Source organism: Haliotis asinina, chromosome 1, assembly GCF_037392515.1.
Source record: "Haliotis asinina isolate JCU_RB_2024 chromosome 1, JCU_Hal_asi_v2, whole genome shotgun sequence".
NCBI classification, from domain to species: Eukaryota; Metazoa; Mollusca; class Gastropoda; order Lepetellida; family Haliotidae; genus Haliotis; species Haliotis asinina.
The window spans coordinates 4,583,182-4,609,740 of NC_090280.1; the positions used below are offsets into that span (position 1 = coordinate 4,583,182).

At 42.2% G+C, this 26,559-nt stretch overlaps 1 protein-coding gene across 1 annotated transcript in view; it reads right to left on the bottom strand.

The window, feature by feature from the left end:
• Nucleotides 1-294: 294 nt before the first annotated feature.
• The window catches only part of LOC137278701 (protein turtle-like), a 40,169-nt gene continuing 13,904 nt past the window's right edge, over nucleotides 295-26,559 (bottom strand). The window contains exons 4-10 of the mRNA XM_067811246.1: nucleotides 19,817-20,092; nucleotides 19,324-19,611; nucleotides 16,425-16,715; nucleotides 15,141-15,431; nucleotides 14,322-14,417; nucleotides 11,202-11,276; nucleotides 295-1,045 (exon numbers count right to left, since the gene is read on the bottom strand). Of these exons, the coding sequence (XP_067667347.1) occupies nucleotides 879-1,045; nucleotides 11,202-11,276; nucleotides 14,322-14,417; nucleotides 15,141-15,431; nucleotides 16,425-16,715; nucleotides 19,324-19,611; nucleotides 19,817-20,092 (1,484 nt within the window). The 3' untranslated portion in view covers nucleotides 295-878. The remainder of the gene's footprint in view (nucleotides 1,046-11,201; nucleotides 11,277-14,321; nucleotides 14,418-15,140; nucleotides 15,432-16,424; nucleotides 16,716-19,323; nucleotides 19,612-19,816; nucleotides 20,093-26,559) is intronic.

Below are 26,559 nucleotides of genomic sequence, written 5' to 3' on the forward strand. Positions count from 1 at the left end.
AGTGATGAGGTAGCGATGAGGTAGTGATGAGATAGTGATCAGGTAGTGATGAGATAGTGATGAGGTAGTGATGAGGTAGCGCAGTGGTTAAATGTTCGCTCGTCACTCCGAAGTGTGAAGGTTCATTTCTTCACCTGACCACAATGTGTGAAGTCCATTACTGTGATATTGCTGTAATATTGCTAAAACTCACTCACTCATTCCTGCTTCAGGTAAGTTACTGCTTGTCTGTGATTCGGTCTTCGAGTAAGACCTTGCACTGACGAATGCGAGATCAACGACGAGGAGTAAGAAGAGGATTCTAAGATCTTGTTTGTTTTATCCAGTTATTATGTGACAATTTTAATAAAGAAATCTCTGCGTAAAAGGAATTGGTGAGAAGATAACAAGCAGTGAAATGTGATATGATCAACCATGTTTAACTAATAAACTGGAGTTACAAGTAAAAACAAACAATTACAAAGAAACATGTCGGTAAAAAGCTAAACGTACAAATATAGCCACAATGCAATATAAAAGCAGTGATTATGAATAAAAGGACAGTGGTGCATCAACATGTGCGTGCGTGCACGATTCAGATCGATTTCTCTAATCCGTGAAGATCCGGGTTAGAGTTGATCTTCAGTAACCCATGCTTGTCATTTGACGCGACAGGATCAGGATCGGATGGTCAAGCTCGCTGATTTTGTTGACACATGTTAATGTTCCCCAATAGCGTAGATCGATGCTCATGGTGTTGACAATGGACTGCATTATTAACAGACTGCCGCCGTGTGTATTTGCCTTTCGATGTCGTTACACAATGTGCAATACAAGGGCGTGTATATGTGCGTGCGTGCATGTGTGTGTGCTTGCGTGCGTACGTGCGTTTGTGTGTATTAAAGAGCAGAATCTGCAACGATTGAGTAATACGTGTTCGGGGACTGTAACTTTCGTGATGCCGCTGATGTTGATGACGCTGGTCGAGGGTGGTTGTTGGTGTTGACGTAAACAGCAGCTTCGACAGGTGCCACAGAGCAGTATGCATTCTCCCCGACGTTCATATCTGAAAACAGGAAAACCCATTCGTGGGTCGGTGAAAGGAAGAGCGAAAGGCCTGTGAAGCATATGACACAATATTTTAAAGGAAGTCCACAGTTTCCATTGTACAGCTGCTAACTAAGGCGATACCTGTGGTAACTGAGGGAGCATTCTAAGCAACTGTTGTTTTGGACGTCATTTAACCACATCAACGGAAGCTTCTGAGGGCGATTTGTCTTTTCCGTTTCTTATTGAAAGTTCAAGATAATGAGCCGAAACTTCATGATGTTTCAAGATAGTAGCTCAAACTTTAACCATATTATTTTGAAACATTAAGATAGCGATCTTGAACTTTCAACTTGTTTTCTTGAAATCTGAAGATCTTTTTCTTGAAATTTCAGCCTTATACATATCTTGAAAATGCAAGAAAACAAATATAAAAACGCATGGCTCTAAAAGGCTTAGGTACACAATTGTGTGACACCACTCTATGAATAACAAGTGACTGACCCTTTAAACATCGCATACTGTCGGGACACCCAGTCCTCTTATTGTAAACCAGGTTTGTTTGTTTGGGGTATTTTCTCACTGGAATCCCTGATAGACCGAAGTAGTATTTTTAATGGTGGCATGGGACCACGCCCACTATCATCCATATAATTACTCTATAACACGTATCTAGAACCCTTTCAAAAATACTCCAAAACAAAAAGACACAACCCATCTTCCCTCACACAAGCCCACAGTGGGGACACTTGTAGTCGGTTGCAAGTCACCCCACTCTGTGTGCTTGTCTATTCCCTAGACTAAACAAACGTTTAAATGTGAATCGATCGATACTGACTGAGAGCTGGGTCACAGTGTGCGCGCGATCGATAAAGTCTGTGTTGGCTGAGAACTGGTTACACACAATGACACCCAATTAGAGAAATGTTTCACATACTGTATGTGAAACCCCTAACATGGTTACAGTGAATGACATGAAAAAGCAAGCACATGACCGTGGATATGAGGAAACCTGAGTTACTGAATTTATTAGGTTTAAAGTATCAAAAACCTCCTACTGTGAACGAGCTGAAAAAGAAAGCGTGTGACTGTGGAATGCCGGGGTATTCACGTATGAGGAAATCTGAGCTTACTGAATTACTAAAGGAACAACAGTCTACACAATTACAATTCACGCCTACTGAGTGTGGTATAGGGAAATATTTGAGGGATTGCAAGATGGAAGTTCAAAGAAACATAGACCTTGAAGATATAAAACAATTGGTATTTGATACAGTAAACGAAGGACTGAATGATTTAAGAGGTTTTAAATTTCAACTCACATTAATGATGACACTAGAGGCGAATGAAGTAATTGACCAGAGCATTGTTTACTTCAGAGGTAATAAGGAAGCTACAACACAACCACATACGATCAACTCTTCTATTGACAGATCATTCGAAAAAAATTCGAGAATCACTAGAACATTACACTAATATGGGGTCTGGTTGGGTTGTTGATTTGATATGATTGATATGATCTACCTGGAAATAGCAAACTATAAACCATTGAGTGGTGGATCATACTTACCCCTGCCTGAGTATTTTAAGAAAAAACAAGTCGTGGTTAACGTTTAAAACCGTGGTAACAATTGTATGGGAATAGCGATAAGATCTGCTAAATTTCCACCTGAAAAACATTCTGACAGACCGTCCAGTTATCCGGAAGATGATGGGATAAATTGGGAAGGTATAGATGAACCCACTATTTCAACTGAAATACTACAGTAACCTGCTTTAACAGACTTCAGAGGATTTGACAATGAGAAGGTGAACAGATAAGTATTTGTTTGGACCGTTTCATTGTTTCTCCGGATCGTGAATCTTTTAACATAAATCACTCCCTGATGTTTCATCTCAGAAGCAATATCTAACTCTGACATATCAGCAAACAATCGATCTCTGACTCTAATTATGCCTTTACTGGTATTCAGAGTCCTGTGGGCAGTGATAGAGACAGGAATTCCAACAAATACTTCTGTTGACATCAGGTTTGTTGCTTGCTGTTTTCTGCTGCATTCAACCAACAGAGAGCCTGAACGCAAGCATCTAATGTTTTTATCTTCACCTACAATGCCATGTATACCCTTGGAAATGGCAAGTTGACGTTTATTGCGTTTTTGGGGGGTTTGGTGTTCCATAGGTAGTATATATGTTTCATCATCCGAGCTCCCCACCCACCACGGAGTATCACAAAGGACAATGCTAAACACAAGCGGGTCTCCAACTTGCAGCACCAAATATACTCAGATGATATACTCCAGCAGAAAAACCAAAAGATTAATTCCTCTGCCTTCTGGGCATATGACTCTAGGCAGAATTCATGTAAACAAAATTCAAGTCAAATAATATTCTGAACAAAAGGTGCCAAGACTAAAGTTTAAACAATTCCAAATCAAATTTTGTGCTTGGCATGACCAGCTGATTGGTTGAACTGGGCCCATTCAACCACCCGTCTAGGTGAAGTCAGGGCCAAAGTGGTGTATTGGGCATTAGGAACACTGGTCCTGCTCCAATGCCCTCAACCACCAGGATCCCCTCCTCCACCGACACAGGGCCGCAACCCACAGCAAATGGGTTGGTGGACCAAATATGCCCCCGGGTCCACTACGGGGGTGTTGGCAAGCTCTTGGCGTTACCCGGCACCCACAACGAGGAGGTGGCTCGCCACGGGTGCCATGTACGATCAATCGAAACATGGGAAAGAAACACTTCTGTGACAGGTGCCTTCTCGGGTTTTCTAGGGCCAATCTGCTAGATTCACACAGGGATGATTGCCGAGGTGTAGTGGGAGACAGCTGTACGGATCAATATGCTGAGAGAAAACAACAATAACTTGAAATTTATCAACCACAAAAATCAGATGCCAGTACCATACATTATCTACGCCCACTTTGAAGCTATTATTAAACCAATCGATACAGTGGCCCAATCCCCTAACAAAAGTTTCACTCAGAAAATTGAACAGCATGAGGTGTGTGGGTTTGGGTATGTGGTCGTTTGTTGTGATGGTCAAACTAACCCTCCTGTCATTTATGGAGGCCCAGACACAGCTGGGGAATTTCTGAAGGCTTTTCAACATGAGGAGAAAGTGATCAGGAAAAGATTGCACAACAAAACACCAATGGGTATGACGAATAGCCTACAACAAAAGCAAGCATTGTCACGTGTGCCATAAACGTCTGAATGGTGATTCAGTAAGAGACCACTGTCACATTAACGGTAAATACAGAGGTGCGACTCACAATGAGTGTAATTTGAAGTTAAGGATATATCCTAAACTTATTCATATCCAGGTGGTATTTCACAATCTGTGCGGGTATGATTCACACTTGATTATGCAACATATCTGGTATCCCAAACAATATGGAGATATATATATCCTTTTCACTAAATGGGTTGAGATTCATAGACAGTGTTCAGTTTCTGTTGTCGTCTCTAGACAATTTGGTAAAGGCTAATAACCCAGATGACTTAGTTATAACTAATCGGTACACAGAAGAGAAAACTAGAGCTTTGCTGCTACGTAAGGGTATTTATCCATACAAATACATGGATGACTGGTCCAAGTTTAACGAGACAGAGTTACCTCCCACTGACCACTTCTATAGCAAGCTGACTGACACGTCTGTCTTGCAGGATGATTACGAACAAGAGAAAAATGTATGGGAACAACTAGGTTGTAAGAATCTAGGTGATTATCATGATTTATATGTGAAAATGCATGTGTTGCTGTTGGCTGATGTGTTTGAGATATTCAGAGAAACGTGTTTGAAGCAATATGAGTTGGACCCGGCATGGTATTATTCGAGTCCTGGGCTATCATGGGATGCCTTACTGAAGAAAACAGGTGTGGAGTTAGAATTATTCACTGATTACGATATGCATCTGTTTACCAAGAAAGGGTTACATGGTGGTATTTCTATGGCATCAAAACCTTATGCTAAAGCTAACAACAAGTATGTGGAAGACTATAAACCTACAAACCACCGACTCTACCTAGATGCTAACAACCTATATGGCTGGGCTATGAGTCAGTATTTACCCACAGGTGGATTCGAATGGGTGCCTGATCTGCAGGTGGATGTCATGAGCATAGCGCCAGATTCTAATAATGGTTATATACGCCAAGTGGACTTAGAGTACCAAGCAGAATTGCTGTCTCATAGCAGCTATCCACTCGCTCTCGAACGAATGAAGGTTAATCCTGACTGGATGTCTGAGTATCAACATAACTTGCTTGGTGGGGTGTCCCCATCCCCTGTTGAAAACCTGCTGCTGAATTTGATGAATAAAACAAAGTATATCGTTCACTATCGTAACTTACAGTTGTATCTATTGCTGTATATGAAGCTGACTAAAGTACATAAAATACTGAAGTTCGAGCAAAGCCCATGGATGGAACCCTACATCAGGTTGAACACAGATATGCGAAAACTAGCCGCCAACGACTTCGAGAAAAACTTGTACAAACTAATGTACAACTCTGTATTTGGTAAAACGATGGAGAATTTACGAAAACATGTTAGCGTGAAGGTAGTCAGGTTGAATGAGGTAGACAAGCTCAGGAAACTGACAGTGAGCCCAGCCTACAATAGAAGTACTACTGTAAATCATTGAATTTTTGTGAACATGATATTTTTGCGAAAATTGCAAATGACTTAAGCTCGCAAAAATATCATGACGCAATTTGCTGGTAGAATGCAATGAAAAATCAGCAAACAACCTGTCCTATCTTCGCTTTATTATTCACCACTTCATATAAATTAACAACCGATCTAGACAATACATATATTAAGCAATGACAACAACGCGGAGAATGACTAATTACTAGCATTACTCGTACTCACGTCACATGTCAAACAATGGATACCTGAACAAAAGTCACTCAATCAGAACGTCCAATACTCCAGACAGGTGCCAACCAAGCAACACACATTTCTTGGAGACTGTTTGAAAGGCCAAGACCATCCAGTGGGTGCTGATAATTTTCATGACACTTATCTGGAGATCAACAGCTTCGCCGACATTGACTAAACTGGTCCTTAATCAGTGCCAATTTATTAGAGTCAGCCCATTTAATGGTGTTCAAGATTAGCGGCAAACTTTAATATGTGATTGGATTTACTTCAGATAAAACTTTCAGATGCAAGTAAGCTGTCAAAGTAAACTATGTTTTGAGAATTAGGCAAGTAGGAAAAATATTGTGACGCAAAAACGTCTATGGGTTGCCACTCGCAAAAATATCATGACGCAAAAATTTCGTGATTTACAGTATATTCGATGATGACCTGGCGGCAATACATATGAAAGGGAGTCACATTAAACACTTAATGGACCGGTCTATGTCGGTATGAGCATTCTAAATCTTTCTAAACACCTGATGTATGACTTCTACTACAACAAGCTCAAGAAACAATATCTGGATAGGGGTGTGGGGGAACCCCCACTTGTGAGGTGTTCCCTGATACTGATACGGCTTCCCAACTGCTAAAGATTTACACAGATGACGTCTATGCAGACATACAAAAAATATACACATGTATGATACCAGCAATTTTCCGAGAGATCACCCTATACAGTCAAGTCAACAAAAATGTAGTAGGTAAGATGAAAGATGAATGTGCAGGCACACCAATTGCTGAATACATGCCATTGAGACCGAAGATGTATTCTATCAAGAAAGCAGACGATGCTGAAATAGGAAAAGCAAAAGGTGTGAAGAAGAATGTGGTGAAACGAGCATTGTGAAATTACCGAGGCTCTGTTTGGGAAGAAAACGTTCAAACACCAAATGAGCATACTTTCTAGTTATGGGCATAAGATATATGGGCTGACTTTGAATAAGACGTCTCTATCACCAATGGATACAAAATGATATACAGATTCAGATGGTATCAAAACTTATGCCTATGGTCACTCCTTGATCTCTGGGGGGTTCCCCCACCTATAAAAATATTTAAATTACAAATACATAAATGGAGAAAATTTACTACAGCCCACGGGGATATTGGAAAGGGATAGACACAATTGAAACATTAGCTAAAGCTGCACGTGTTTTGGAAGAAAAAGCCAAAGCCTGGTTACAAAAACAAGCTATATGGCAAGTAATCTTACCAGCAAAATATACCAAAATATATACCCAGGAGAAAATTTGGTATTCATATACCCAATCAAGTTCACCAGGCTGACTTGTTGTTTCTTCCACACGATAGTAAAACCTACAAGTATGCACTGACAGTTGTAGATGTAGCCAGCCGCTACAAGGAAGCCAAACCCTTGACAGCGAAGGATGTGATGCAAGTAGCCTGTAGATTCAAGCACGTATAGAAACTCAGTCCGCTGACGTGTCCCTCTGTGTTGCAAGTCAACCAAGGTCAGGAATTCATGAGTGTCGTGTCACAACTGCTAGCCAAACATTGTGTCGAGATAAGGAGTGTCAAGCCATAGTCGAGTGATACAATCGCTCCTTAGTTGAACAGTGGGGAAAAGCCCCAAGTATTGAATGGGTAGTGCGACTTCCACGGGTGGTTGATTTTATGAATTGTGAAACAACTAGGCTACTTGTGGGTAAACTCTTGGCTACACCTGTAAACGTGCTACAGACCCTGTCTGGTCTATAAAAACGTCACCTGCAACCTGCTACCAAACCCTTCAACCCCTCGACCTGAATCGGCTCCAATAAAGATTTCCATCCCATACATTGGCAAACCCTCCCACCAGATCAGCAGGCTTCTTAAGCAACGAGCAGGAATAGACACCACCTTCACTACCTCTGTCACCATCAACACCCTCCTACAGGCCAATGGAAGAAAACACCCGCAAGCCATAAAGCCCAACCGCAAGGATGTAATCTACAAAACTGACTGCAATTGTGGGCACTCATACATAGGAGAAACATCCAGGCCTGTCGACACCAGAATCCAGGAACATCAGAAATCTATCAAGTCTTTGAAGGGCATTTAGAAGTGAAATGCATAAGAATGAAGATTTTATGGATATCAACTTTTTTATATGAGAACACAACGTTTCGGAGTTAATGCTTACTCCTTCATCAGGTGATTGAGAATGGGGTACAGAGCTATATTTATATGTACAGGTAAAGCAATAACAAAGTAACAAGTGGAATGACTTAACGAAAGCTGGAAGCCAGTATAAACAAGCGCTGATTGGAAACCGACAGTTATGATAACAATGATAGAAGCCAATGGTAATACATTACAGATGATGGGATATGTTTACATAACACAGGTAGGGGATAAGGACGATGTACATGATAGGGGAAAAGGGTGGAAGCCAATGGTGGATGATGTTTACATAACACAGGATCAAAGCCCGGATCCTAGTCTGCTCCAGAGGTTCAGTTTTCTACAACACCGCCCAGTTCCTCTCACGTCTCCTCGCTCCATTTGGCAAAGATGGCAAGTCCTACATCAGCGACTCTTCATCCTTTGTCAACCAGCTGAAAGAATCCAACCTCACAGGCACAATGGTCAGCTACGACGTCGTGGACCTCTTTACCAACATCCCACTAGAAGAAGCCCTGGACATCCTTCGCAGCAAGTTAGCCAACAGGATAGATGACTTGGACACCCACCTCACCATAGACAGCATCATCAACCTCGCCCGCAGCTGCTTTGACACCTCCTACTTCACATTTAATGGTAAGATATACAAGCAGATCCACGGTCTCCCCATGGGCTCACCTCTTTCTCCTCTCATTACAGAAATCTTCATGACCTCCTTCGAGGAAGCAGCCCTCTCCACAGCTCCGTTCCAGCCCCTCTGTTGGTACCGCAAAGTCGACGACACCTTCACCACCATCGCCAATGACAACGACCCCAGCGAGCTCCTCAACCACCTCAACGACCAACATTCAAGAATCAAGTTCACCATGGAGACTGAGACCAACCAACACCTGCCCTTCCTTGATGTATCCCTCCACGCCACAGACGATGGACTCAGAACCTCAGTATACCACAAGCCGACGCACACCGACCAGTACATCCACTACAACTCCTGCCACCATCCTCAGATCAAGCAAGCTATCATCGCCACCCTTACCAGACGTGCCAAAGCCCTCTGCCATCCTGATGCCCTAAACAATGAACTTCACCACCTCAGAAAGACATTCACCACACTAAACGGTTACCCTCCCCAGCTCGTCACAGCCACCATCAACAAGACCCTCAAGGACCGAGAACCCCGCCTCAAGCCTTCTCCATCAGAGTAACCATACCCTACCTTGGCCCCATCAGTCATCAAATATCACGCCTCATCAAGACCAAAGCCAGCATCGATGTCACCTTCTCCAGTGGCAAGACCATCAAGACCTACCTAAAAGCTAACGGTAAAGGACCCAGCTGTGAACACCCTAACCCGAGAGGATGCATCTACCAGATCCCTTGCAACTGTGGCGACCGATACATTGGAGAAACGCTGAGACCAATCAACACCAGAATGAAGGAACACCAGACCTCTGTCAGCAAACTCGACCAGAATCGGCCATCTCTGAACACATTCTCAAGAACCCTGGACATTCTATCCGATGGGAGGACACTAGGATACTATCTACCAACAACAACAACTGGCGCCAAAGGAAACTGCAAGAAGCCATCGAGATCCGGAGACAGAAACCAGCAATCAACCGTGACCAAGGATTGTACCTACCAAGTGCCTGGGACTTATTGATAAATTAATCTCATCTATCCGTGTACATTCTATCTATGTAATCTATGTAATCCATGTATAGCCAATCTACCCGTGTACATCCTTATCTACTTGTGTTTGTACATCATCTACCCCCATGTAAACATGCCCATCAACCCTCATGCAGTCATGTACATCATCCTTATCCCCAATCATGTGTTATGTAAACATCATCCACCATTGGCTTCCACCCTTTTCCCCTATCATGTACATCATCCTTATCCCCTACCTGTGTTATGTAAACATATCCCATCATCTGTAATGTATTACCATTGGCTTCTATCATTGTTATCATAACTGTCGGTTTCCAATCAGCGCTTGTTTATACTGGCTTCCAGCTTTCGTTAAGTCATTCCACTTGTTACTTTAATATTGCTTTACCTGTACATATAAATATAGCTCTGTACCCCATTCTCAATCACCTGATGAAGGAGTAAGCATTAACTCCGAAACGTTGTGTTCTCATATAAAGAAGTTGATATCCATGAAATCTTCATTCTTATCAGAAATCTACAATCAAAACGGACCAGAAATCAGCAGTTTCAGATCACATAGCGGCCCATCCTGATCACCAAATCAACTGGACTGACTACACCATCCTCTCAAAGAACCAATCAGACTTTACCAAAGGAAAATAACTGAAATTATCCACATCAAAAGATACCAACCCCTGATTAACAGAGACCAAGGTTACCCCATCCCCACGGCTTACGATGAGCTCATCAAACCACTCTAGCCTACTGTACAAACAACCCACCCTGTGCACCTCACTGGCTTACTCAGTTATCATCACATTGTTAACTTGTATTCATACTAGGCTCTGTGCACTGCTAGCTTCCATGTTATCCTTGTATCCTTTGTCTTTATCATAACTTGTTAAATAGTTTATGTATATATATCGCCTGTTCCCTCCCTCTATCATTTACACTTTGAAAACGATACAAGAACCTGTATCGAAACGTCATGTTCCAGTATTAAAGAAGTTGTCATCCATATACACTTATTCTATTTACTTCCAACTTCTATATTATGCCTCTCAAGCAACTCAGAAGAGAAGCTTCATTTTAACCTAGGTGAACTAGAAAAACACAACCATCGATGTAGTTTAAAGCTCTATTGTAGTTGACTGCAAGTCTCTCCACTGTGGGCTTATGCGAAGGAAGATGGGTTGTCTCTTATTGTTTTGGAGTATTTTTTGGAGTATTTTTGAAAGGGTTCTAGATTCATGTTATTGAGTAATTATATGGATTATATTGGGCGTGGTCCCGTGCCACCATTAATAATACTACTACAGATATTCCGTCACATGACGATAATTATCAAAATGTAACATGAAATAAAGTGATATCAATATTTTAACACAGGGCAACTTGTCGGGCCTTTGTATTCCCTTAAGTTGACAGTGTTTGATTGAACTTCTTACGTACCCCTTCTGGTCACCTCGTAGTTACCCTCACTTTCTGTTGCGGTCACATGGCGGGTCGAAGACTTGCGCTTGGGCCCTGAAACGGACATGACTGAATGTTGAATAGTACTGTTTGATTGCTCCCTCCCTATAAGGTGTACTTCTGGTGTAATGTAAGAAGTATGAATGAAGATCTGTATTGTAGAATATGTGACGACTGGGTGATGGAGCATGTTATATTTGTTTTTGTTTGAATGTAATGCTTATATCGTATATATTATATACATTAATAGTAATTTTAGATTTACCCTTGTTGCCCTAATTTCATCATGTAAGATTACCTTACATATTTACCTCCCTTTGCAGGGTTTGCCTTCTCTCAGTAGCCAAACTGACAAGCTGTTACAATGGTCACTTTATTGCCAATATCAATAAAGATGGCGGATGCAGCCGTGAAGGTTTACTTGCTGTGCAACTCATATTTGGGAAAAAATCATGCAGACAAACTGACAGGCCTGAAACCTTCCAAAATATGTTCTAGAACTCCATCTACCTCTTTTGGAGCCCCTCACCAGTAATAGTGTTGGTAAGTTCAATTTGCACCAAGTTCAACCGGTACCCTCAACTTCCTAGCGTAGACACATGATTGATTAAAGACCGAAGTAACGAGGAGATACTCAAAGTAATGAGGAGATACTGAAAGGAATGAGGAGATACTCAAAGTTATGAGGAGACAGTCGAAGTAACGAGAGGATAACAGAAGTAACGGGGAGATGTTCGAAGTAATGAGAGATACTCGAAGTAAGGAGTAGATATGTAGGAGTATCTAATTGTATATATTAGCCAGTATATTTTAACTTGTATGTTATACAGATACTCGAAGTAATGAGGAGACATTCAAAGTAACGAGGAGATACTCGAAGTAACGAGGAGATAATGGGAGTAACGAGGAGATACTCGAAGTAACGAGGAGATACTCGAAGTAACGAGGAGATAATTGAAGCAACAAGGAGATAATTGAAGTAATGAGGAAATCATGTTTTTGTTGATATTGTTTGGAAATAGGTAATTTATTAATGAATCCCTGTTACAGGTAGGGATAATGAACCAGGGAATTCCTTGCCCTCTTGAAGTAATGAAAATAATAATACTAAATAATAATGGAGGATTTAAACTTTTAACAAGACAAAATTGTCATACACACATGCATACTGAAAAAACACTCACTACTAAAGATCCAAACGAATGGTGATGAGCTGCTGCACGTGCATATCATGTAAAGCTAAGGTAGAGTTTTTTCCCAACTTTCATTTACACTTGACCAAGAAATATGGTACATAAATCAACCATCATAAAAGAACTTCATAAAGGACGGGCATGACTGGACAGAAAAAGGAGAAGTGTTTTTCCCGGCTTTGGAATACAGGTTATAATGCCTTGCCTCTGAGTTAGAGAGAGTTCTCAAATCGGAGCCATCAGTCATAGAGCTCCACATCAATCGAGAAAAAAACCCCGAGAGCCTGGGCTGTTAAATTTTTTTTGACTTCTTTATAGATGCCATTAACTCCTCGTTAGTAATTATAGCTTCTATAGAATTTGATGTGTCTTCATCTGGCTTTGGATTTTCAGGGGAAGATTCTTTCACAAAGATTGTTTATGTTTACATCTTTAACATCATACGCTCTGGAACTATAGATACCTTGATAAAAGGCTCAAGATTCCTACAAAATATAACATTTTTGATTAAATGTCATTTTTTATACTTATCTTGTAGAAAGCCAACATTGCCCACTTGAGTGGCGCTTACTCAATTTCTCTCATAACACAGTCTACACAAAGTAGAAATGCGAGGTCAACATACAGGCGGAAGCCAGGGATCTCACCTGGATCATCCGTTCTTCCTGAGCAACCTTGAACACAAGCCAAATGTGCTGATTGAATACCTGAGGGTTTTCGTGAACACGACCACTTGGCTTGCTTAGGAGTAGGTCCGAATGGGATCCTGCAGACAAAGTCTGCGAAGGGGAACGAACCAGAAGCTGTCTGATGGACTTGGTGGTTTGAAGCTTGGCCACTACCTGTGCCTGAATCGCCGGGGGAGGGAAGGCAGAAGCGTCCATCCCTTCCCTCTCTAACGATAGTGCATTGAGGGCCCAGGCCGCTGGGTCCGGCACTGGGGATGCATATATTAGGAGCTGGCAGTTCAGCCTGGTGACGAACAGATCCAGCATGGGCAAGTCGAAATGGAGATGGAGGGACTGAAACGTCCGCGGGTTCAGCTGCCACTCCGTTGAATGAGGCGCGTCCGGCCAATAGAGAGTATCTGCCAGGACGTTCTTGCTCCTGGAATGTGAACTGCACGGATACTCAGGTGGAATCTGTCTACCAGTTCGAACAGGCGGAGTGGCTAGGAAAGGAGTGGCTCTTGTCCAGCCTTGACGGTCCGTGAGGACCAGTAAGATCTGATGGCTGAGGGAAATGGACCAGTGGAAGATGGCAAGCCAGATGGCGTCCAACTCCAGCACACTGATGTGCTAGACCTTCTGGTCTGCCGACCAGGTACCTGCCGTTTGGTCTGACACCAAGTGAGCGTCCCATCCTTGGGTGGAGGTGTCCATGAAAAGGTGACTGGATGGGGGAGGTGTCCACCTGCCACCATGCTACAGCTCCAAATGCCCTATACAGAGACTCCTCGCCTTGCTCCATTCCTGAATCCTTGGCGAAAGTGGCCATAGCTTGGCAGCCGTGAGCAACATTGAGTTCCGTGTAGCACGTGCAGGAGGAGCGCTGGCTGACCGGGTTTCTTTATTATCAGTTACTGTGTCTTTATTAATGTTTGTGTAGAGCCATCTTTTTACTGCACTAAAACAACTTATTTCTGAAGTCACTATTCAACTTTCCTTTGAAACTTTATTAACAACTGATGCAATGAGGAGCTAACTGATGTAATCCACGCAAACCAAAGCATGTTTGAAAGTCAGGTTTTTTGCATGAATCTTGAAGTAGTGAGACATTAAACGAAGTAATAAGAAACTAATCGAAATCCGAAGAAATTAAGAAACTTACTAGAAGACAAAAATGTTTCTGAATTGATATAGTAGGAGCATTACTCACTACAGTGCTGTGTATGTGAAACACTTACATCCAACCATCACTGCCTTGTACAATGCCGCTGTGAGGAGTGCTGACGTCACACTCGCGATGACCACAACATAGACAGGCACGCCTGTAGGGCTCGCTGCGAACACAGTAAGCATTATTCACTCTGCCACTGGTCATTACTGAACAATCAACAGCCATTAAACCCTATCACTTACAACTCTTGCTTGCATGAAAATGTCCTTGCTGTAACATACGGGCAGGAATCTGTCCCGAGCAGCCAAGATAAGGCAGCTGATGGGATCAGATGGCAAGGCTCGCTGACCTGGTTGATGCATGTTAGTATATACTGGCTCTCATGGTGTCCATCACTGGATTGTGTGGTCTAGACTCGAATGTTTAATGATCAGCGTTATATATCTAGAATACTGTTGCGTGTGGCGTTAAACAACAAAACAAACACATTTCTGTAATGCAGGTAAAACGAATAAATACACAAAAAAATGTTTTCACGACTCCGACTAAATGGGTATTTGACATAAAATGATAACATGACTGATCAATGACGATATGTGAAAAGCAAGAGTGAAATATAACTCTTCAAACAGTGAAACAAGAGATATTGTTAGACGAAGGTAAATACGAAAACGATAACTGAGGTTAAATGTTCAAGGTGAAAAACATGTTTGTGAAGGCTAAACACGAGAAACGTGCACAGGAACAGTATCGTTGAATCTGACCAACGGATTATGTCGTTACGCAGAAAAACATCATGGAAGCTGGCCGACAGATGGTGTCGCCGCTCATTGAATTTACTCCCATCTAAGGGTACTCCGGCAATAGGACACTGTCGTGTTCTCACCTGACTCTGTCCTCACGGTGATGGTATCTGTGTAGTCACTAGCGCCGTATTCATTCTGTGCATTAATACGAAATTCGTAGACTGTTCCGGGCTCCAGGCCATCAATGTCCAGTTGGAGGGTGTTGTCCTCTGTTGGCCTTGCTGGATGTGTGGTCCACTCTCCGCCAGATTGCCTGTACAGTATGGTGAAGCTCTGTGTGGCGCCACCGTTGAAACCCTTCTCCCATCTCAGAGTGACTGAGCGTAGACGGATGTTCACTGCCGTCAGATTGCTTGGTAGGTGAGGCCGGGCTGTGAAACACAGGAAATATGAGAGATAATGATTTACTTAATGTCTGAGGCTATCTGTCTACTGCCGAGCTGTGAAACACGGGAAATATGATAGATAATGATTTACTTAATGTCTGAGGCTATCTGTCTACTGCCGAGCTGTGAAACACGGGAAATATGATAGATAATGACTTACTTAATGTCTGAGGCTATCTATCTATTGCCGGGCTGTGAAACACGGGAGATATGATAGATAGTGATTTACTTAATGTCTGAGGCTATTTGTCTATTGCCGGGCTGTGAAACACGGGAGATATGATAGATAATGATTTACATAATGTCTGAGGCTATCTGTCTATTGCCGGGCTGTGAAACACGGGAGATATGATAGATAATGATTTACTTAATGTCTGAGGCTATCTGTCTATTGCCGGGCTGTGAAACACGGGAGATATGATAGATAATGATTTACTTAATGTCTGAGGCTATCTGTCTATTGCCGGGCTGTGAAACACGGGAGGTATGATAGATAATGATTTACTTAATGTCTGAGGCTATCTGTCTATTGCCGGGCTGTGAAACACGGGAGGTATGATAGATAATGATTTACTTAATGTCTGAGGCTATCTGTCTATTGCCGGGCTGTGAAACACGGGAGATATGATAGATAATGATTTACTTAATGTCTGTTGTCATATTGGATTAATGAGTCTGAGTATGCCTTTACGCCGCTTCTAGAAATATTCGTGCCAAATCATGAAGGGGACATCAGAAATAAGAATCGAACCTTGTCTTCGGTGGGACGAGCGAACGCTTTCACCACTGGGCTACGGTACCGCATGATGCCTTGTTGTCCGACAGTGTTACATTTTCAGCCAAATATAAGTTACATTGTGGCTTTTCTCAATTGTGTACTACATACTTTTCACAAACATATGCTCCAATCAAACACTCAGCTATAGCTACATATCACTCTGACATCGGAAGAAGTGGCGTATTAGGAAAGTTACTAACATTTAGGAACCAGCGATATCTCCAGATCTAGTGTGCCTTCTGCATTGCTAACATGGACAGTGTAATTGATATAGTCCTCTTGTTTGACATCAACTATGGTCACACTTCCTGTAACACGGACACCGTCAGTGGTGGCCTCAGTAGTACTGATTGGTCTTCCATTTGCATTTTTTCTCCACGTGAAGGTTGGCTTCGGGAAAGCTATGACAGTCAAACTAAGAGTGACATTTTCGTGTAGATTCGAGGTAAACACCAGTTCGTCAGATGAAGATAAATCTCGCCTTGGAACACCTGAATAAACAATACAGGCGGACATATAACATACACAGAAAATATTCACATGTAACAATGAACCTAATGCAACATTGCTTTCCACATTTGTGAAATCAAACAGATCTTATGATAGAATACATCTCTGAGGACCAGTATTCACGAAAACATTTGTTACTGTTATTTTGAGGAACTCAGCGCCTCAGAACAACCAATCTCGACCATTCCTCGAAATAGACTCCAGGAGGTGTACTCGTATAAGGCAAAATAGTGCAGAAAAATAATATGGATGAATAAGAATCAGTGTTGGCCTACAGATGGTGTCGCTGCTCAGAACAATATCACCGAAGCTGGCCTATAGATGGTGTCGTTATAACAGTATCAATGAATATGGCCTACAGAGAGTATCGCCTCTCAGCACAGTATCATTGATGCTGGCCTACAGATAGTGTCGCCGTTCACAATAGTATCACTGATGCTGGCCTACAGATAGTGTCGCCGCTCACAATAGTATCACTGATGCTGGCCTACAGATAGTGTCGCCGCTCACAATAGTATCACTGATGCTGGCCTACAGATAGTGTCGCCGCTCACAATAGTATCACTGATGCTGGCCTACAGATAGTGTCGCCGCTCACAATAGTATCACTGAAGCTGGCCTACAGATAGTCACGCTGCTCACAATAGTATCACTGATGCTGGCCTACAGATAGTGTCGCGGCTCACAATAGTATCACTGATGCTGGCCTACAGATAGTGTCGCCGCTCACAATAGTATCACTGATGCTGGCCTACAGATAGTCACGCTGCTCACAATAGTATCACTGATGCTGGCCTACAGATAGTGTCGCCGCTCACAATAGTATCACTGAAGCTGGCCTACAGATAGTGTCGCCGCTCACAATAGTATCACTGATGCTGGCCTACAGATAGTGTCGCCGCTCACAATAGTATCACTGATGCTGGCCTACAGATAGTGTCGCCGCTCACAATAGTATCACTGATGCTGGCCTACAGATAGTGTCGCCGCTCACAATAGTATCACTGATGCTGGCCTACAGATAGTGTCGCCGCTCACAATAGTATCACTGAAGCTGGCCTACAGATAGTCACGCTGCTCACAATAGTATCACTGATGCTGGCCTACAGATAGTCACGCTGCTCACAATAGTATCACTGATGCTGGCCTACAGATAGTGTCGCCGCTCACAATAGTATCATTGAAGCTGGCCTACAGATAGTGTCGCCGCTCACAATAGTATCACTGATGCTGGCCTACAGATAGTGTCGCCGCTCACAATAGTATCACTGATGCTGGCCTACAGATAGTGTCGCCGCTCACAATAGTATCACTGATGCTGGCCTACAGATAGTGTCGCCGCTCACAATAGTATCACTGATGCTGGCCTACAGATAGTGTCGCCGCTCACAATAGTATCACTGAAGCTGGCCTACAGATAGTCACGCTGCTCACAATAGTATCACTGATGCTGGCCTACAGATAGTGTCGCCGCTCACAATAGTATCACTGATGCTGGCCTACAGATAGTGTCGCCGCTCACAATAGTATCACTGATGCTGGCCTACAGATAGTCACGCTGCTCACAATAGTATCACTGATGCTGGCCTACAGATAGTGTCGCCGCTCACAATAGTATCACTGAAGCTGGCCTACAGATAGTGTCGCCGCTCACAATAGTATCACTGATGCTGGCCTACAGATAGTGTCGCCGCTCACAATAGTATCACTGATGCTGGCCTACAGATAGTGTCGCCGCTCACAATAGTATCACTGATGCTGGCCTACAGATAGTGTCGCCGCTCACAATAGTATCACTGATGCTGGCCTACAGATAGTGTCGCCGCTCACAATAGTATCACTGATGCTGGCCTACAGATAGTGTCGCCGCTCACAATAGTATCACTGATGCTGGCCTACAGATAGTGTCGCGGCTCACAATAGTATCACTGAAGCTGGCCTACAGATAGTCACGCTGCTCACAATAGTATCACTGATGCTGGCCTACAGATAGTGTCGCCGCTCACAATAGTATCACTGATGCTGGCCTACAGATAGTGTCGCCGCTCACAATAGTATCACTGATGCTGGCCTACAGATAGTGTCGCCGCTCACAATAGAATCACTGATGCTGGCCTACAGATAGTGTCGCCGCTCACAATAGTATCACTGATGCCGGCCTACAGATAGAGTCGCCGCTCACAATAGTATCACTGAAGCTGCCCTACAGATAGTGTCGCGGCTCACAATAGTATCACTGATGCTGGCCTATAGATGGTGTCGCTATTCAGAACATTATTATATAAGCTCACCAACAGATGAAGTGAGAAAGTCATGGCAAATTTGAGGGAAACATCAGACTTGCAAGAATTACAAGCCTTTAAAACGAGTTGTAGTATGGGGTACTGAGTCCTAACAGGGTACACTCAGGGTACTTTATTTATAAACTGTGGATTATCACGGGTCCCCACACTTTGAACAAAACCACATCCATTTGTTTTCGATACAAACACATTCAATTTTACTATGACGTGTTCAGTACATCCATGTGTTTTGATGTACAATACAAGATAACATTGAGGATAGAAGACCTTCATGAATGATACGTACAACTAACTTGTAACTGGAGAGTCTGTGAAGCACCTCCGTGCAAGTTGCCAGCAGCGCAGAAGTAATTTCCCCCTTCCAGACAGGACACATTTAGCAGCATCGTGGTGAGAGTCTGGCGGCCAGAGTTGACGCCTTTGCTACTTCCTATACTGTGCGTCTTGTTCCTGATCTCAATGGATGAGGCGGGGTTACTTCTCACGTCACACTGTAGAGTGACGTTGTCGTGTTCCGTTACCGTCGTGGTTCTGGTCCCAGACGTCACACCAAAATATTCCACTTGAGGCGCATCTAAAACACCCCCGTATACCTATGTATAATTTCGTCAATAAAGCAGACTATCATCGATATACAATACTCTAATGGACAGACTCAAGCAATGATGCGTCAGACTTACAGTTGTGTAAGGGGGGCATTGTGTAATTACTACCTCATAGCTGTTATCACTGCACATAGTATCACTGTGTTCTACCTTCACATACACATTGTAACTTACATTGCACCTCCAGTGTTACATATAAAGATGAGCTTTCTCTGTGTGTTCCTCCCGAGCAGGATGTAACCTCGTTGGTGGCTGTACACATATATTCTCCTGCATCATCATGCTGTATGTTGCTCAGATAAAGAGTCCCAGTGTCAGAGACCCTTGCACCTTTCTTCGTCCAGACTACTGACGTCACCTCCGGGTTTGCTTCCGGCTGACAACTGATACTCACGTCTTCTGTTTCGTTCACCACTATCTTAGTATTATTACCGGACATGATTGGTGGAACTGAAATGTGCCCATAATTTTAGAAATCTATAACAAAAATGCACAGACTCACTACTTTTTTGATAAATGACAAATGATCATTCTACTATATTAAAAGATTTTCAGGCTTAAAGGAGGAAGTTCATTAAAAACATCTTGCCAGATCTATTTTAGCTCCTGCTAAAAGATTCGAAAACATGGATCATATAAATGCAGGAAAGGTAATTATTGTTGTATGTTAGATGTTCCCCTTAGCCCCCCCCCCCCCGCTACATATATTTGAGATATAACCGTTAGAACCAACACCATGACGCCATCTATGTCTTACAGTATGCTGGATATAACCGATGGAACCAGCACCAAAACACCATCTATGTCTTAAAGCTTGCTAGATATAACCGATGGAACCACCATCATGACACCATCTATGTCTTAAAGCTTGCTGGATATAACCGATGGAACCAGCACCATAACACCATCTATGTCTTAAAGCTTGCTAGATATAACCGATGGAACCACCATCATGACACCATCTATGTCTTAAAGCTTGCTAGATATAACCGATGGAACCACCATCATGACACCATCTATGTCTTAAAGCTTGCTAGATATAACCGATGGAACCAGCACCATAACACCATCTATGTCTTACAGTATGCTGGATATAACCGATGGAACCAGCACCATAACACCATCTATGTCTTACAGTATGCTGGATATAACCGATGGAACCAGCACCATAACACCATCTATGTCTTAAAGCTTGCTAGATATAACCGATGGAACCACCATCATGACACCATCTATGTCTTAAAGCTTGCTAGATATAACCGATGGAACCACCATCATGACACCATCTATGTCTTAAAGCTTGCTAGATATAACCGATGGAACCAGCACCATAACACCATCTATGTCTTACAGTATGCTGGATATAACCGATGGAACCAGCACCATAACACCATCTATGTCTTAAAGCTTGCTAGATATAACCGATGGAACCAGCACCATAACACCATCTATGTCTTAAAGCTTGCTAGATATAACCGATGGAACCACCATCATGACACCATCTATGTCTTAAAGCTTGCTAGATATAACCGATGGAACCAGCACCATAACACCATCTATGTCTTAAAGCTTGCTAGATATAACCGATGGAACCACCATCATGACACCATCTATGTCTTAAAGCTTGCTAGATATAACCGATGGAACCACCATCATAACACCATCTATGTCTTAAAGCTTGCTAGATATAACCGATGGAACCAGCACCATAACACCATCTATGTCTTAAAGCTTGCTAGATATAACCGATGGAACCAGCACCATAACACCATCTATGTCTTAAAGCTTGCTAGATATAACCGATGGAACCAGCACCATAACACCATCTATGTCTTAAAGCTTGCTAGATATAACCGATGGAACCACCACCATAACACCATCTATGTCTTAAAGCTTGCTAGATATAACCGATGGAACCACCATCATGACACCATCTATGTCTTAAAGCTTGCTAGATATAACCGATGGAACCAGCACCATAACACCATCTATGTCTTAAAGCTTGCTAGATATAACCGATGGAACCACCATCATGACACCATCTATGTCTTAAAGCTTGCTAGATATAACCGATGGAACCACCATCATGACACCATCTATGTCTTAAAGCTTGCTAGATATAACCGATGGAACCAGCACCATAACACCATCTATGTCTTACAGTATGCTGGATATAACCGATGGAACCAGCACCATAACACCATCTATGTCTTAAAGCTTGCTAGATATAACCGATGGAACCAGCACCATAACACCATCTATGTCTTAAAGCTTGCTAGATATAACCGATGGAACCACCATCATGACACCATCTATGTCTTAAAGCTTGCTAGATATAACCGATGGAACCACCATCATGACACCATCTATGTCTTAAAGCTTGCTAGATATAACCGATGGAACCACCACCATAACACCATCTATGTCTTAAAGCTTGCTAGATATAACCGATGGAACCACCATCATAACACCATCTATGTCTTAAAGCTTGCTAGATATAACCGATGGAACCAGCACCATAACACCATCTATGTCTTAAAGCTTGCTAGATATAACCGATGGAACCAGCACCATAACACCATCTATGTCTTAAAGCTTGCTAGATATAACCGATGGAACCAGCACCATAACACCATCTATGTCTTACAGTATGCTGGATATAACCGATGGAACCAGCACCATAACACCATCTATGTCTTACAGTATGCTGGATATAACCGATGGAACCAGCACCATAACACCATCTATGTCTTAAAGCTTGCTAGATATAACCGATGGAACCAGCACCATAACACCATCTATGTCTTAAAGCTTGCTAGATATAACCGATGGAACCAGCACCATAACACCATCTATGTCTTAAAGCTTGCTAGATATAACCGATGGAACCACCATCATGACACCATCTATGTCTTAAAGCTTGCTAGATATAACCGATGGAACCAGCACCATAACACCATCTATGTCTTACAGTATGCTGGATATAACCGATGGAACCAGCACCATAACACCATCTATGTCTTAAAGCTTGCTAGATATAACCGATGGAACCAGCACCATAACACCATCTATGTCTTAAAGCTTGCTAGATATAACCGATGGAACCACCATCATGACACCATCTATGTCTTAAAGCTTGCTAGATATAACCGATGGAACCAGCACCATAACACCATCTATGTCTTACAGTATGCTGGATATAACCGATGGAACCAGCACCATAACACCATCTATGTCTTAAAGCTTGCTAGATATAACCGATGGAACCAGCACCATAACACCATCTATGTCTTAAAGCTTGCTAGATATAACCGATGGAACCACCATCATGACACCATCTATGTCTTAAAGCTTGCTAGATATAACCGATGGAACCAGCACCATAACATCATCTATGTCTTACAGTATGCTGGATATAACCGATGGAACCAGCACCATAACACCATCTATGTCTTAAAGCTTGCTAGATATAACTGATGGAACCACCATCATGACACCATCTATGTCTTAAAGCTTGCTAGATATAACCGATGGAACCAGCACCATAACACCATCTATGTCTTACAGTATGCTGGATATAACCGATGGAACCAGCACCATAACACCATCTATGTCTTAAAGCTTGCTAGATATAACCGATGGAACCAGCACCATAACACCATCTATGTCTTAAAGCTTGCTAGATATAACCGATGGAACCACCATCATGACACCATCTATGTCTTAAAGCTTGCTAGATATAACCGATGGAACCAGCACCATAACACCATCTATGTCTTACAGTATGCTGGATATAACCGATGGAACCAGCACCATAACACCATCTATGTCTTAAAGCTTGCTAGATATAACCGATGGAACCAGCACCATAACACCATCTATGTCTTACAGTATGCTGGATATAACCGATGGAACCACCACCATAACACCATCTATGTCTTAAAGCTTGCTAGATATAACCGATGGAACCAGCACCATAACACCATCTATGTCTTACAGTATGCTGGATATAACCGATGGAACCACCACCATAACACCATCTATGTCTTAAAGCTTGCTAGATATAACCGATGGAACCAGCACCATAACACCATCTTTGTCTTAAAGTATGCTAGATATCACCGATGGAACCACCGCAATAACACCATCGTTGTCTTAAAGCTTGCTAGACATAACCGATGGAACCAGCACCATAACGCCTCTATGCCTTAAAGTACGCTACATACATAATGTGTTGCCAATTCATTAAAACGATTACTACGTACAATGAATTTTATGCACTTGACTAAAATATTTTCATGTATAGTTTGTTGCAGACTAACATAGAAAGGAGTTTATATCTAAGCTAAGTTTTAGGAATGCATCAAATAAAACTGGCAGCTGACTTTGGACATTTTAGAAAGGAAGCGATTGGCATCTTCCACAACAGCAACACATGGGCAAGATTTACTTCCAAATACATTGACACCAAGAAGATTGGATCTACACGAATGTCTTAACTTAGTGTGTGGAATATTCATCTTCGTTTCACCAAACAGGAATTCTTTAGGAATTTTGTCATTTTTAAGATAATTTTCATTTGAAAAATGGAAATCAAATTGGTACATTGGTAAATGTTTGTGTGTAGGAATCACTATTCCATAAAATTCCCAATTATATGTAAAAGTAGAACTGTGGATCTTTGGAATAGCTAAATAAGACTTGTTGCGCAAATTGTATGGAGAAATGAGTTGATGGTGTAAATAAGTCCATAAGATAATCAGAAGTTTGTATGTTAATAATTTTATAAATTGTCCAAAGTTTATAAAGGTAACCAACCAGTTTCACTGTACAAACTAGCTCTTGAAGGGAATAATGGCAGACCAGTTACAATGTTTCCTGCTTTAAAGCTGGGCAATTTACAGTTTATCACAACTATCTGCGGGACATGTATTATCCCAGACCTCAGAAGTATATTCTGTGATAGGTCTAGCATACATTTCATGCATGCTTGACAGAATATTTCTGGGTAGGACGTTTTAATAATGTTCCATTAACAGACACATTGTCGTCTATCAGAGACAGTTACTTCACTCACTGAGTGCGTTTCCACGAATTCCATAGTTTTCTAAATTGTGCAATAAACTGTTGTGCCAAGCCCTACAAAAAATATCACAAAATAGCATACAGCACAGGTGGTGATTATCCAGGAACTGAGCATGTACTGTGATACATTTCTTTCCTGAGATGTAGTAGAATGACTAGCAGTAACACCCCACTGGAATATGCGTAAAAGGGCATGTTCATGGGAGTGGCCGTGCGAATGCTTTACCGTTATTCTTTCAAGGATTTTCCCAAGGATGGATTATAAACTAACAGGTCTGTAACTAGCTAGGAGGAAATTAATTGTATCTCGTTCTTTCAAAATAGGAGTAACATTTACCCGCTTTCCATATTGTAGGAAATACAGCCACACAGTGATATATTATACAACAAACCACCCGTGAAGGTCCCGGAGTAGAATAGGCCTTCCGCAACCCATGCTTGCCAAAAAAGGCTACTGTGATTGTCGTAAGAGGCGACTAATGGGATCGGGTGGTCAGGCTCACTGACCTGGTTGACACATGTAATCGGTTCCCAATTGCGCAGATCGATGCTCATGCTGTTGATCACTGGATTGTCTGGTCCAGACTCGATTATTTACAGACCGCCGCCATATAGATGGAATATTGCTGTGTGCGGCGTAAAACTAAAGTCACTCACTCACTATACACCAGACCAGGAGGTTCAGCTATATACGTACAAAGTCGTTGTAACACGCTCATGTTGATACTATGAGGTCTACAAGATTTGTCTGCTGGTGGACAGCTTCATCATATCAGATACTTCTTTTACGGTTAAAATGACATTTGGTTATCACAACATTTTCTGGCTAACAGATGGCAAAGACTTGCCCCCATTATTAAAATTTGAAGCAGATACAAAATATTCATTTAATGCTTGTGCTTTATCCAAACCTGTAACACTGAAGGTACACAGTCATACTGCCTGTGGGGGGCAGTGAACTAAACACTCACAATGCCAGCGTTTCCTCGCGTGTTTGATTTTACAGCTTGGTGAACTGACACAATGTCGATCTAAGTAGCTTGTCCATGGATACTACTTAAATATGCCCATGTCGGGACTCGAACCTACGTGCCTCCCCGGACCCAGGCCTCCATCGTGATAGGCAGACTCATTACCGCTGCACTATATCGGTACCTCTTGAATAATGGTCCTCAGGTAATACCATATAAAATATGTTCAACACAGTACTGGATGACTTCCCGCCATCACCAACATTCACAATTTCGATTGTTTCAATTACAATTAGACGGGGACTGGTTTTAAGGACACTTTCATTCTAATTTTTCCAAGACATTGTGTTCAGATATACAGTTTATTGACACGTGTGCTACATTCAGTAATTAGGTTGAACCCTTAACATCATGTCTTTGTGATAGCATTAGGATAAGTTTTGTCCCTATGATGATAAGGGGGTGGATAGTGTCCCCAAAACTAGTTCTTTCAGTAAACATGAAGGGGGAGCCACTTTAACAAGCAGTAATTGTTGTAGTTTCAAATTGGTTTTTGTGCAGTATAATGTCTACGTTTGATCCTAGGGGACTTCTATCGATCTCAAACATACAAACTTTTGGTTGCATACTTTGTTTCCTGGCGTTTGTGATGCATTTTATTGCAGAGTTTACGTTTTGCTTGAGTCACAAGCCAACATACAAAACAGCGATCGTGAGGCTGGAGCATAGCAAAAACAAATTGCCTGAGACTCACAGATATGTGGTAAAATAAAGCATAAAAAACAGCTGCATGTTGAATGTTCCTCGTAGATATACCTTCTAGAACACCCATACACCCCTCCGACTCCACATTCATGTGTG